This window comes from Dermacentor silvarum, chromosome 10 (genome assembly GCF_013339745.2).
Source record: "Dermacentor silvarum isolate Dsil-2018 chromosome 10, BIME_Dsil_1.4, whole genome shotgun sequence".
Classification (NCBI taxonomy): domain Eukaryota; kingdom Metazoa; phylum Arthropoda; class Arachnida; order Ixodida; family Ixodidae; genus Dermacentor; species Dermacentor silvarum.
The window spans coordinates 41,931,037-41,944,132 of NC_051163.1; the positions used below are offsets into that span (position 1 = coordinate 41,931,037).

Sequence of the window (13,096 nt, forward strand, 5' to 3'; positions counted from 1 at the left end):
CCCTTCGCCGTCCGATTTTCCTGACATTTTGCCGTCACTGCGGGTTCGAAACGAGATTAATTGAACCTACCATCGCCGTCATTTTGATTATCTTGCATCCCTGAAAGCCGCTCTCTCATACACCAATCCGCTGGCAACCGTAGCAATAGTTATGTGCTGTCATTAGGCCTAGCTGCTTCGACATGCGCTATCAAGCCTCCGGTTCTTGTGCGTTTCTGTGTACAGATGTTTTACGTGGTGAAACATATTCAATCTTTTGCGGTTGTAATGTAATAATTATATATTAATTATTAATGAGTGATGGATATTATGGGGTTGTCACATGATTTCTATTGTCTGCCAGCATGAATATTGTGCTGCTGTAAATGCAACAGTTTTACCTCTATAGCACTCTTCTTGGAGATTACTTAACATGTTTGCTGAATGAGCCAATCTAATCAAATGTCATGAAATGGAAGTGCTGGATGTCAGGAGATTGCAAGCAGAACTTAAAAACTAAAGCTACTGAGCCCAGATGCAGGAACATCTTAATCAATGTCCAGTCTTTGTTGAGAGCCCTGAAGTCGCTTTGTACGGGATGAATCCTGTCTGTATACTGAAGCCCTTGTGGGCTGTAAAACTCAAGGTCTCGGGAAAGGCAGTGCTGCTCACTCTTTCGATTTTTGGAGCGTTAGATGTCCTACTATATGACACCTGAAATGAAGCCTAGTGGCAGGTCTTGTCATTTGCAGAGTAACTTTGACACTTATGACGAGACATTGATGAATGTTACTTGTCATGTTGTGCAGTAGCAGAGGCTGAAAAGTGATTGTGTTTGTTTAAACTAAAAAATCCCAATGTATCATTTTTAATACGCTGAATTTGATATCTGAAAATTTTGATGAGAGTTCTGGTAACCTAACACAAAGCCCATAGGTACCGTTTTTTATATGCTGGAGAAAGTTTTCAGTTGTTAATAGTTCAGCAAACCAATAACGAATTAGTCATTACTGATTGTACCAAGTAATTTTAACCCAATTTTTATTTAGTTTTTTTTTTTTTTTTTTTGCAAATGAGCTCTCCATTGCCAGAAATAAATGTGAGCAAGTTTCAATTTTCTTTGGTGTGGTATGGTAGGGTTAAAGGCTGATGAAAATAAGGGCTGTCTTGTAATTGGCAGTGTGCTGGCGGCCCCAGTTTTGATGGTGTTACATTTCTAAAAGACTGTGTTGAATAAAGTTAAAAAGTAGCTTCGTGCTTTCATGTATTTTGTGGAATAGCATTGTCTGTATTTTGAAGCTTTGGAAAGGAAGTCATCTTGGCAACTGTTCATTGCTGACACGTCTGCAGGAGGAAGTTCTGCACAACGTAACCTCGGTGTTCACCTTCATGGGGGCCAACCTTCTGCGACTGGACGACAACTACAGCTTCCAGACGGTCATGCAGACGGTTGAAACGGTCGTGCCTGCTCTGCTTCAGGTGGGGTGTCTACCATTACTCTTGGCCTTCCATAAACACATGTTGATGCCGAAAGTGAACTCACTTCGAATGTAATGTACCAGATTGTTGTACCAGGCTGTCTGAATGCCATTTTAGTTACTTGCTGAATGGGCTAATCTTGCGGGTATTTTGCTGTATTCGTTTTAGCATTAGCTAAATCCAAATGCATTTATGGGGACCTCTAAATGTGCGTCTTCCACTTCACGTGCAATGATATCAACGTCTCACAGTGGTAAAGGCCATTCATTGACATCACAGTTTGGCTCTCCATCCTGTTACCTGCTGCCACTGGCAATGAAAGGTTAAAAAATAATAATAATGGGCACGAGTACTTGCCTTTCTTTATGGGCAGACTGCTTGATGAAGCACATTGTATCATCCAATTCCTGCCCAGTCCTGTGAGATAAAACATTGAAATCTGTTTCTTCATCCTGTATTGACTGATATATGAATTAATTGGCACCGATGACTGATGAATGCGAGAAGAGGAAATACGTAATACTGGCAGAGCCCTGTCGACCCAAAAGTTGCTTTCTTCGTGTTTCCTTTAGGTTGGCCAATCAGCTTCTACTGAATGTTGTGTCGCAAGAAATAATGTTTCATAGTAAAATGCCTGTCCCAGCAGAACGAGAACTTAGTCTTCATGTGATGGTGTGAGCGTTTCGTGTCCCTTAGTTTTTAAGAAGCGCATCCTTTATGAATACCAGAACACACTCTAAGCTCTGCCACAAACAGAGTCCTGCATAAATGAAAAACATATTAACCCACAGCTTCATTCTAGAAGATTTCTTCATTTCAAGCAGTAACATTGCTGACCCACTCGGTTTCTCATGTTCCCGCAGGCTTGCGCTGGCGAGAGCAAGTCGGCCGAGGCCTCGGAAAGTGCGGTGTCATCGGTGACCCGTGTGTTTGTCGGGGCCTTCCTGGACATTCCCGAGCACAGGCGATTACCCCTGTTCACAAAGCTGGCCACAACCCTGGGTGCTAGCGACCATCTCTGGGTCCTGGCTGCACAGATGGGCGAACACCATGTCACAAAGATGGTGGCCGCCATGGAGACAGATGAGGTAGTTCTCCTTGTTGTTCAACTGTTATGCTCAACTGCATAATAACAATGGTGATGGTGTCATTACTGGTGCTGCCTTTTGGCATGCGTAAGAAAGAAATAAGTATTAGATACAGTATAAAAAATGCTGTGTCAGTTTGATTGTAGGTTTATAAAATTCATGCACTTTATAGTGTCCACCAATGGAGCTCATTGCAATATTCAATTGCAGTGAAATCCCAGCAATTTGAAATCTCCTTATTCGAATTTATGGATAATTTGAACTGATTGGTTGATTCTGGCAGTATCATGTGTGTCTGAATAGGGGAAACGTTCCTGCAAATTGGAACTGAAAACTGCGCATTGGTTATTTCGAACCAAGCTTCTCGCTCCCACGGACCGCCTGATGGACAAACCTGAGCCAAATGACAAAGTCCGATGTGTCGCTATCCACCATAATGACACATACCGTGGAAATGGTGCCTTTTGAGCTTTTCATTACATGTTAGGCCCACAGTGCTTGCACCGCCTCTCCACGTAACCAGGGTAAAGTGCCCCGTGAGCAGCATATTAACATACTGTCATAGTTTATGATGCAGTAAAGAATTAGGCTTTTAAGGTATTTCGCTTTGCCAACGAATGATCAGCGCTAAATGCCATACCATTATCTCATAGGCATGTAGTCCAGGGGTACACTAGTGCAGTTTTCGTTGTCTCTGTGTTCCCGGCTCGAATTAACCGCACTGACTCAGTGATCCGTAATTTTCAGGGGGAGCGCTTCCGAAATATGCATGGTTAATGCACTAGGCCAACATGCTTAGGTTGGACTTGCTTTTATTTCTCTCTGAATTTTAGCATGCTCGTTTTGGCACACTAAGCATATTGAAATGCAGAGAAAAATGAAATGAACCGTTTGCTAAAATGCAAAAGGTACAGAAAACAGTGTGTGCAAATTCTATCGTTGTCTATGCTGCGTAGCCAAGCAGCACCAAAGGCAAGCACAGAATTATAGTAGGGTGCCATTTTGTTGCGTCGATGGTGATGGGATGCTGCTATTGGAACCTCAGCTTGATGTTCAATTGTGATGTGTGTAGCGTGCTTTGCTAATTGTTTTTCAACATAAAAACTTGTGCTTTAATTGAGTACATATGGTCGAAGGCACCTTTATCAATTTTCTGCAGCTGATCCAGAAGTATGCACAAGTACTAGTCATGGTATTGAAGTGCAAACAAAGGTAAAGACTAAATCTGAATGATGAGACCAACGAAATAATGAAATTGGTTGAATTATAGAGCAGGTTGAATTAATCAAGATGCATTAAAAACATCAAAACACATCAGTAATTCATTTGACAGTATTTTCCCAATTCTAACACCCCACCCTAATCAAATGTGCGCGCTTTCAATGTGTGTAATGTAGAAAAATAACGTAGAGTTAATAAAGTTTCTAAACAAATTAGAAATGTAATGCCCACCCGATTTTCTATCAAGAAAAATTGGCAAGGGTCTGATATGCATTGCACATTGGGCGGCAAGTTTCCTAAAGTCAGCTTCACTGCACAGTTTGTAGTCAGCTTTGTTGCATTAAAGCCATGTTATGAGGCGAAGCATATAAACGCGTGAAGACAGTTTTTGGTTAAATTTTATTGGGGGGGGGGGGGAATAGGCGTGTGTTGGAATCGGGTAAATACCGTGATCAGACATTGTGAGCTGCCATTATTGCTTAAAAATCTTCCTAGGGCAGGCTGAACATAGCTATTCTCAACGGGAGATGACGTGTGTTCAACGCATTCAGTGTCCCCTAAGCTCTGTCAAGACAAACGCTGCCAGTGACGGGGTCGCTGTTGGGGTCACCATAGAGGTCATGTGCAAGCATGGCTGGTCAAGTTCAAATTTTCTGCCATAGGTCAATTTTAGGATCGAAATAACGAAAGTTTGGACCAGTAGAAATGTATGGGTCCTGGCCGGGACCTTTTATTGGGATCATATTAACCGAAAAGTATAATTAACCGGAGTCGAATTAACAGAAGTCTACTGTACAGTCAAACCTCGATATAACGAAGTTGTACGTGCATCGAACAACTTCGTTATTTCGAGAATTTCGTTATATTGAGGTTTCGTTAATTCAATAGAACTAAGATGGAGAAATAAAAATTGTTCGTTGCATCGCGAATTTCGTTAAATCGAGGTTCGTTACATCGAGTTTGACTGTATAATGTACCAACTAACCTAGCTGGCTGTTTTTGTGCATTGCTAGCACCAGTGCTGGTACATGCTGGTAACAGTGCTGCCATCATGGCCGTACTGCACTTGCGACTTTCACCTGAGCTCACACTGACTTCCCTTCTTGATTTCCTCCCAGTCTACATCAAACATCCTTGAATTTGGCCTGTCCCTGTGTGGCCAGTTCGAGGTGCCCGTGCAGATGCAGACTATGACACACCTGCTCAATTTTGCTGCCACCTTGCCTGCTGTGAAAGGTGCGTTGCATGAAACTCTTTCAGTGATTGCGTTGTATCACCCATACATCGCCAAGCAGCAAATAGATTTGTTATCCTTTTGTGGTGATTGTGGCTGCGTAATGTACTAGGTACGATAATGACATGAGTAGTTCTTGCCATGAGCGTGCTGTGTTACCAGCACAAATTAAAAGGAACGCAAGGAGCTGTCTATGTCTTCTCTTTGTGTCATGTACAATTTGAACAGGTGACATGTTTCACAATTGAAATAGAAATCAATTGGCTCATCTCACAGCATCATAGTAACAAAATTCTTACTAATGTTCTTGAGATTCCAGCTTAACATTGGTCACTCAAGTGCGGTATCTTCAAGACTCTCAGTCTTGCCGCTTGTCACGTATCCCTGTTCCTTGCACAGACTTGGGAAAAACTTTATTTTAGCAAGGCATGTTGCAAGGATTCTAGGTGCCTAGCTATTTCAGTTATTCATTCGGAAAACTTGACAAATATATCAAAAAGCTGCACTAGAGCTGTAACATACAGACAATACAACTTGCATAGTAACGAAACGGCACAATACAAGTTGTATTGTCTTTGTGTAAGCCCTTGCGGTGCAACACTTCTTCAAGATTCCTCACCACCTCGCCAAGCGTCAAGCCATTTTGATGCACATGACATGTGCTTGCTTGCACTGCAGATAACAGCAATGAGCCCCCAAGCCACTCCGAAGTGTTTGACCTGCGGCTTTACTCGGACAAGCAGCTGCAAAGGTTCCGACTAAGTGTTACCAACTTTGTGGCCGATCTTCTGGGCTCGTCAACCTTCCTTGGCCAGGTGAGCTTTTTTGAATTCTGGTCAGAGTTGAGTCGCAAGGCAAGGCTTTCTGCCATGCTTCAAGTCCACCGAACTTAAGGCACGAGACAGAGTAGTACTTGTAAATGTGTTGCGGACATGGTCAGGAAAGATGTTTATGTAACGCTGCAGCTGGTCACTGGGCACACCACGTGACTGCATGCCTGCCAACTCTTCCGCAGTTGACGAACGTGGGCTTGTTCTACGATTTAAGGAGTGCTGTGTCAAGTTTTATGACAAATTCTGTTTGCAAAAAAATTTTCGCTCGCCAGTCTACGACCATACCTTTGGAAGTGTTCTGAAGTACAGTCGCCGACCGATTTTCCGGACACCATGGCGATCAAAGAAACGAGCCCCGTTACTTCGCACGTGGCCTCCGCGATCAGCTCTGGCAGTGTGCCGTTCGCTCCGGCCGTCCCATTCAGCGCATATCCCAGCGGAGAAGTGTAATCTTGCTAACACCACAACGGCTCAAGAACGGCGCGCCGCTGGAGCTGATCATGGAGGCCACGCTTCGCACCACTTGGCTCTCGCAAAGGCACAGGAGGTGGCGCCCATCACATAAATGCGAAGCCACACACGTCTCCGAGGCGCGCACACCACGTGCAAAACTAAAAAAAATTAATAATATAAAGAAACGGACTTCGCAAAGTGATTATGACGATAGTGCTGACCGAAAAAAAAAAGAAAGAAAAAAAAGGGAAAAGTGTCATCCTCAAGAGCGTTTTGTCAGCTAAGAAAGAGTGGGCATGGCCTCCGAGACTGGAGGAAGGCGCATGCCGTCTATTGATAGCGAGCATCTCCCGATCTTGGAGGCTATAGAGCGGGCCACTGGAAGCCAAGCCTGGGCAAGTGTCACAAAAGAGCACGTAATCAAAGCGTGCGCCGCGTGTCACACAAACGAGCGAAAGAACACGCCGGCCCCGCGGCAGCTTGAACAGAGGGGGAGAGCGCATACGCCTCAAACAGCCGACGTGACCAACGGAGTCTAGACGTCGAGGCGACGGTAACGAGAGAGAGTGAGAGAGCACGGGCGCCGAGACACCTTCTCACCCGGCAGTCGAGAAAGAGATTACTGCAGCGTGAGTGTGCGCCAACAGGATGACTCGCCACCCCCTTGACGATGCTCCAACGGCGGCGGTCGAAGGTGCGTGAATTGACTAGAAGATTCCCAGGCCATGCTACGCGATCATGACTCCGATAGGAAAGTTCGAGAACGCCTCTGACAGCTATATAACCACCGTGCGAGAATCAGAAGGGAAACCAGACCGCTCCGGTGAAGAGATGTAACGTGAAGGCTGACCGTCTGTGGAATAAGGGGATTCTCCGGCAAGCTAGTCGACGAGTTCGTCGAGCGTCTGCATTTCCGGAAGAAGTTCCTTCTTCGAGATTTGCCTCGAGCTACGCCGAGATCGTCTGACACCAAGACCAGCACGGTGAATACGATTGGACACTTGGTATTCCTATTAATCTTGTACTTTACGTGTTGGACTCTTAGTGCTTGTCATGAATTATTTTCTCGTGTTTGTTAATACCCATCTGGTTTATATTGTGTTGTGTCTAGCCTAAGTGTGCAAGTGTGTGTGTAACGGCCTTGTGTGAAGAATATATTTTGTTGTGTTTTGACAACTCTGGGCTCTGACTCGGTCTTTGGACAGCAACCGACGTTCGCTGGTGCACCAGCTGGTGCACCAGAGGGCCCATTCTTAATTGTCCTTGCTTTCGTGGGATTATTTTCGGAAGTTGATAAGTTGGCTTTGGAATTTGGTCCCACGTCTGCGCCTCGTTCACGGGGTATGTGACAGCAAGCCAGCGGAAAATCCAACATGGCGGCTTCCAAGACCGGGTATTGTGGCTCGGAACGAGTGATTTAGTCCGGAAAATCTAACTTTGGGGCCTAAATTCGTACAAAAAATTGGTTGCGAAAATGTATTAGCTCTATGGGAACTCTGACGGTACAATAATGAAGTCGGGAATAACCAAGTCCGGATTTTTGGAGTCTGAAAAATCCGTCACCAGAGGGCCACCAGTTTTGGGCCAGTTTATTGAGGCAAGTTTCTGTAGCAGGCGAAATTGTCACTGAAAAAGCCACTCCACTGTTTTGCTTGTCCGGCTCTGCTGTCCCAAGTTTGCTGTCGCTTGTGTGCTACGACTAAGTTAAATCATGTTGTTAATAATCAGTTAATAAAGTGCATGTTGTGTACTCCAGAGAAGGTGCGTGCTCAGGAAAATAAAAATGCGTGCCATACTCTCTCCCTACTGCTGAGCAAAAGGTCAGAGGTTCGATTTCTAGCTGTGACGTCCACATTCTAAACGAGAGCGTGCTGCAATAGCGCTTTTGTGCTTTAGGTGCACGTTGTGCTTTAAGTGCACGATTCCGAATTAATAATGGCCGCCAGGGGTTCTCTGGTGGCCATTATCAATTCGGGAACCTCCATGTGCATCCCAAGTGTGTTGCTTTGGGGCGTTACACCCCTTGAATCTATCAGTCTTTCCTCATGCGGGATAGACAGTCACTTTTCCGTTGTCACCTTCTCTTCCAGATGGCAGCACTGCAAGGGGGTAAGGGAGATCAGGGCACAACAGAGGCCCTCTGCGGGCCTTGCCTGTCGGCTTGCTTGCAGTTCGTGCAGCATGTAAGCCGCTGGAGCCATAACCCGACAAAGACCCTCTACCAGGAGCGTGCCTGGAAGGCCTTATTGTCAAAGCTTCACGACATTGTTCACAAGGTGCGTGAGTGTCGCAGCAACAGTATTTTGGGAAGGCTCAGCGTGGTCTACATGCAGCCAGAGGTCTTCTATCCTCGTATTTCGCTTATCTCGGAACTCCACTTATCTCTAAATTTGTTTCAATTTTTACAGCTTCGAGTTATTAACGGGGGTTTACTGTATTGTTAAAACCAGTAAAGCTATCAGTGGGTTCGATTGTTCTTATTTCTGTCTTATTAATATGTTTGAATGTTTGTACCCTCTGTTTTCTTTTTGTCTAACTTGGTTATAACAATTATCGGTTATAACAGTGAGATTTTCGTGGCCCTTGATGCTCTTAAGTGAGTTCGACTGTACTACTGCCATCACCTTGTGCTGTGTTGCACTCTATTTAAAAACCTGCACTCCCTGGCATAGAGAGGTTAATCCTCCTGCATAGCTTCGTCATCTAATCGTTGAGGTTGCCTTATTGTGAAGCTCAAGATCAATGACACTGGGAAAAAAAGGAATCTCGCGTAATATTTGAAGCATGATTGTGAATTTAACAACAAGGTGCCTTCTCAGACTTTCTTCTTGTTCCATGTTTTTTTGCAGATAACCGTTTGCTACACAGTTATTCGGTTCTAGTTGACATTTGCTGTTGTGCCTACTAATTTCATCCTATCATTTACTTTTGGCGCACCAGGTGAATGGGCTGCTCCCGAGCGGGCAGTTTGTGTCGGTGGTTCGGTCGCTGATGTGCCACGAGCTGTCGTCCATCCGGCGCAGTGCCATGGACATGCTGAATGAGAAGTTGGCCGCCAAGATTACTTTGCAGAGGAGGATGTAAGTCTGTGCTTTGTTGAGCCTTCTAGACTGAGCAGCTGTGAAAGATTCATTACATGACTTTGGGGTTCTCCGTGCTAGCCTTATCACTAGTATTGCTGCCCATTGGGAGAGCACTGGATGGGGACATATTAGGTAGTGATGTCTGTTCACAGAACTGTGTTGGGCTGGGTGGTACAACTCTTAATGTGGAAAAACAGCGCGAAGACAGGTTATAGAGTGCGAGAAATAGAGAATGCTTCGTTTTGCCAGCTTCTTGCCCTCTGTGTCCCGTCTTCATGCTGCTTTTTCTCAATAAGTCTGGTACCAGCCCGATTGTTTGCTACTTATGCTGCTCACAAGAATGGAAAAAATGTGTTTTTTGACTAAAACACTCTGGAAGGCAGAGTGGCAATAGTGATCTTGTGTTGCAGCATACTGGAGCGTTGCACCTTTAGCTCCTCACAAGTTATTGTACAGGATCAGGTTGGTTTTTGTGTAACATTGCAAGTAACTGGAATGGGGCATAAAACTACTGTTCACTGTGTCTCTAGCAGCACAGAAAGCAAGGCCAATGTTGGCTTTACAATGGTCTAATATTAGCCCACTATAGATTGATCAAGAGTAAAAAGAAAACTGCAATCAAGCAGCATCGAAACTACAAAAAGCAAAACAAGTAATCACTCGTATTTAGGGGTTTGCGAATACTCGAATATTCGGTTTCGAATCTAGAAGTGAACGTCCGAAAAACTTGATTCGGGAATTGAATATCTAGTATTCGACTTCTTGAATATTTCATCTATACGATTGAGGACCTGGCCGTGGTTGGTGCCTTGACTTACTCACCGTTCCCACGTAGTGCAATCTATGAACCGATCGAAACGTTTAACGCTACGCGAACAGAAGGAACAACAAAAGCAGCGAGTGTGGAACACAATACGGAAGCATGTGTGGAGATTGGGCCGATTAGCCACCGGAAGCCACGCTGATCATATTGGATACGTCAGTTCGGTGTTCACGCATGTAGATTCGCGCAGTTCAGAGCTTACTGCCCGCATGTGAGCATGTTAACAAACTTGGCTTGTGTACTCATGGTAGTTGCCGTATGGTTGACCGCAGACCTGAACGCCACTTCTACGGACGTTAATGTAACCCGTACGCGTGATCTCACGACCAGTCACTGATGAGTCACCTGTAGGAACATATTGGCGAATCAATGGCGACAAGCTTTCCGCAATGGTTTGCGGCTTGTTATCGCATCAGCCAGCATGTTGGGCTGCTAAGCACGAGGTAGCGGGCTCAAATCCCGGCCATGGCAGCCACATGTCGATGGGGGGTGAAATGCAAAAACACCTGTCTGCTTAGATTTAGGTGCACGTTAAAGTGGTCCAAATTATTCCGGAGTCCCCCACTGCAGCGTGCCTCATAATTAGATTGTGGTTTTTGCATGTAAAACCCCATAATTTAGAAATTTTTAACATCAGCCAGAAGCAAATTTTTGTCATGGCCACACCACTGGCTAGACTGTCTTGCCCGTTAGGCCTAATTGGAGCTGCGCCGTCAGGTGTGGGAAAGCCAACAAACGGCCTTGCCAATGAAAGCGAGTGTACGGATTGACCATTGTTCACGGCTGCCATCTTTGTGAAACGCTGTACAGTGGCCCCTTGTTCTGAATGCTATTCATAGGCGCACAACGGTCTCTTGTCGTAGCTTCGAGCGACCTGCCACAAGACCAGCTTTAGATTTACATGGCGAGCTCGAAAACACACAGTATTGTGTGACTAGCATGCTGACCCGTGGCTGCAGACGCATTTACAGGGACAGCAGATGGACGTGCGAACAAAAGGGAGGGAGGGGAGATGTCGCGCAAACTTGCCGTGGGCCTCCTGATTTCAGAACTCTTTACCATCGGCGCCGACCACTAGTCGGGTCGACCCATACGACTGCGTCCGATGACCGTGTGGAGCAGTGCCGAATGACGTGATGCGCATTCCCCGCTTTTGTCTGTTGCTTAGATTGGCCTTAATGAGCTGGCGATAACCCATGGAAACCACCTGCCATAAAGATGAAAGAACCCTCCTGTTTTCTTGGAAGAAAACTGTAAAGCAACACTTTCTAAGCAATAGATTGCCATTAAGCACAGAATGGCCCACTGTTACCGTATTTATTCGAGTCTAGGCCCCTAGTTTTTTTTTTTCAAATAATCATTTACTAAACTCTAGGGTCGGCTTACATTCGAGGATCTTAAAAAACACGCCAGTTTTTAATTGACGTTGATAAATACGGTGCATAGCTAGCGCCATCTAGAAAAGTCAGTATCGCAGCCGCTACATGTTGCGCCAGTAGCCAACTGAAGTGCATGAGTGGCGCCGCCATTTTGACCGGTGTCGTATCGGCATGCTCCGAGAATGAGCTCGACATGTTCATATTCAATAAATGCTGTTTTGATTTTGTGAACACAGCCTCGCTTTTATGTTCGGCCTACATTGTAGGCACGTTTTTTTTTTTTTTTCTGGCTTCGAACTTTCGGGGGTCTGCTCAGAATCGGGGCCGGCCTAAATTCGAGTAAATACGGTTAACTGAAAGCCCACTAATATTTAGGACAGCTTCAGTATTTCTTCAGCTTCAGAAAGAAAACAGCACTTGAATCTATTCGACAGACATTCTATCGATTAAAAAATATTTTCCAGACCTGTATGAAATGAGTTATTAGAGTTGGCATACAAATTTGGTGTTCCCTTTAATAATAGTAGAGCATACCATACATCCCGATTTCTAGCTACCTAAGTTGCTGATAGCTAGCAAGGTTCTTGTTACATAATTTGAGTAGCCTCCTGAGTATGTGCAGCAGCTTGTCTTTTTGCACAAAATTTTAAGCGTAACAGCTTGTGGTAAATTTTCTGACATTCTATATTCCATTCCAAATCTACTATTTGGTGTTCACACACCCCTGTTCATTTTATTCTCTTTGCACGGCTCCCACAGACGCAGTCCTTGTTGGAGCTGGTTCCCACGCTGCTGCAAATGGCTCGTGGCAAATCATCGTCCACCGTGCCAGTGGCGCCAGCTGATGGGGACAAAACGTCTCAAGCCACTTCCAGTGAGGAAGCAGCGCTCAACCGCCAAACGGCACTCTTGTCACTCAAGCTTCTGATCCGGACACTGGGCGCCGAGCATCGTGATGCTTTTGCCGAGGTGAGTGGCAAGGCAGGATTGCAGTGAGTAGCGATTACTCAAGTTGTGGAGTTATCTTTGCCCCTTCTCAGCGGTTGCAGACGTGAAAGCCAGTGTGAATATCTGGAGACACATAAGTTTTAAATAACAACATTCTATCCACCTAATTAAACATCACAGTGGCTCAGAGACAACGAAGTTCCACTGTGGAGCACAAGGTTGCAGGTTCACTTTCGAGTCAAGGTGGCCATACTTTAATGGGGGCAGAATGCAAAAAATGCTCATGTAGAAAGCTTTGAGGGCACGTTAAAGAAACTAAGGGGGTCAAAATTAATTCACTGCCCTCCACTGCAGCCTCTTTCGTAGCCTTTGTGTTTATATGTGACCCCACCGACCAAATTAGTTAATGCGATTGAATTTTAACGTCATTAGTTTTTGGACCACAGAAAGCATGTTAGGCAGGCTTTTTTATTCCTATTCAGTTATGTGAAAAGGAGAGGACTTGCTAACATAAATGAAAAAGACCTTGTGACAGTTAGCATATCATTTTCATTAACATTAAGTCACTTACCTTTT

At 45.0% G+C, this 13,096-nt stretch overlaps 1 protein-coding gene across 9 annotated transcripts in view; it reads left to right on the plus strand.

The window, feature by feature from the left end:
• The window catches only part of LOC119466481 (HEAT repeat-containing protein 1-like), a 66,686-nt gene that overhangs the window by 52,990 nt on the left and 600 nt on the right, over nt 1–13,096 (plus strand). For 8 of the 9 annotated variants that reach the window (XM_049657727.1, XM_049657731.1, XM_049657726.1 and 5 more), the window contains 7 exons: nt 1,330–1,458; nt 2,322–2,546; nt 4,886–5,003; nt 5,680–5,816; nt 8,378–8,563; nt 9,228–9,367; nt 12,332–12,541. In XM_049657727.1, coding sequence (XP_049513684.1) covers nt 1,330–1,458; nt 2,322–2,546; nt 4,886–5,003; nt 5,680–5,816; nt 8,378–8,563; nt 9,228–9,367; nt 12,332–12,500 — 1,104 coding nt within the window. In that variant the 3' untranslated portion in view covers nt 12,501–12,541. The remainder of the gene's footprint in view (nt 1–1,329; nt 1,459–2,321; nt 2,547–4,885; nt 5,004–5,679; nt 5,817–8,377; nt 8,564–9,227; nt 9,368–12,331; nt 12,542–13,096) is intronic. The other variant, XM_049657728.1, reaches the window with a different exon arrangement.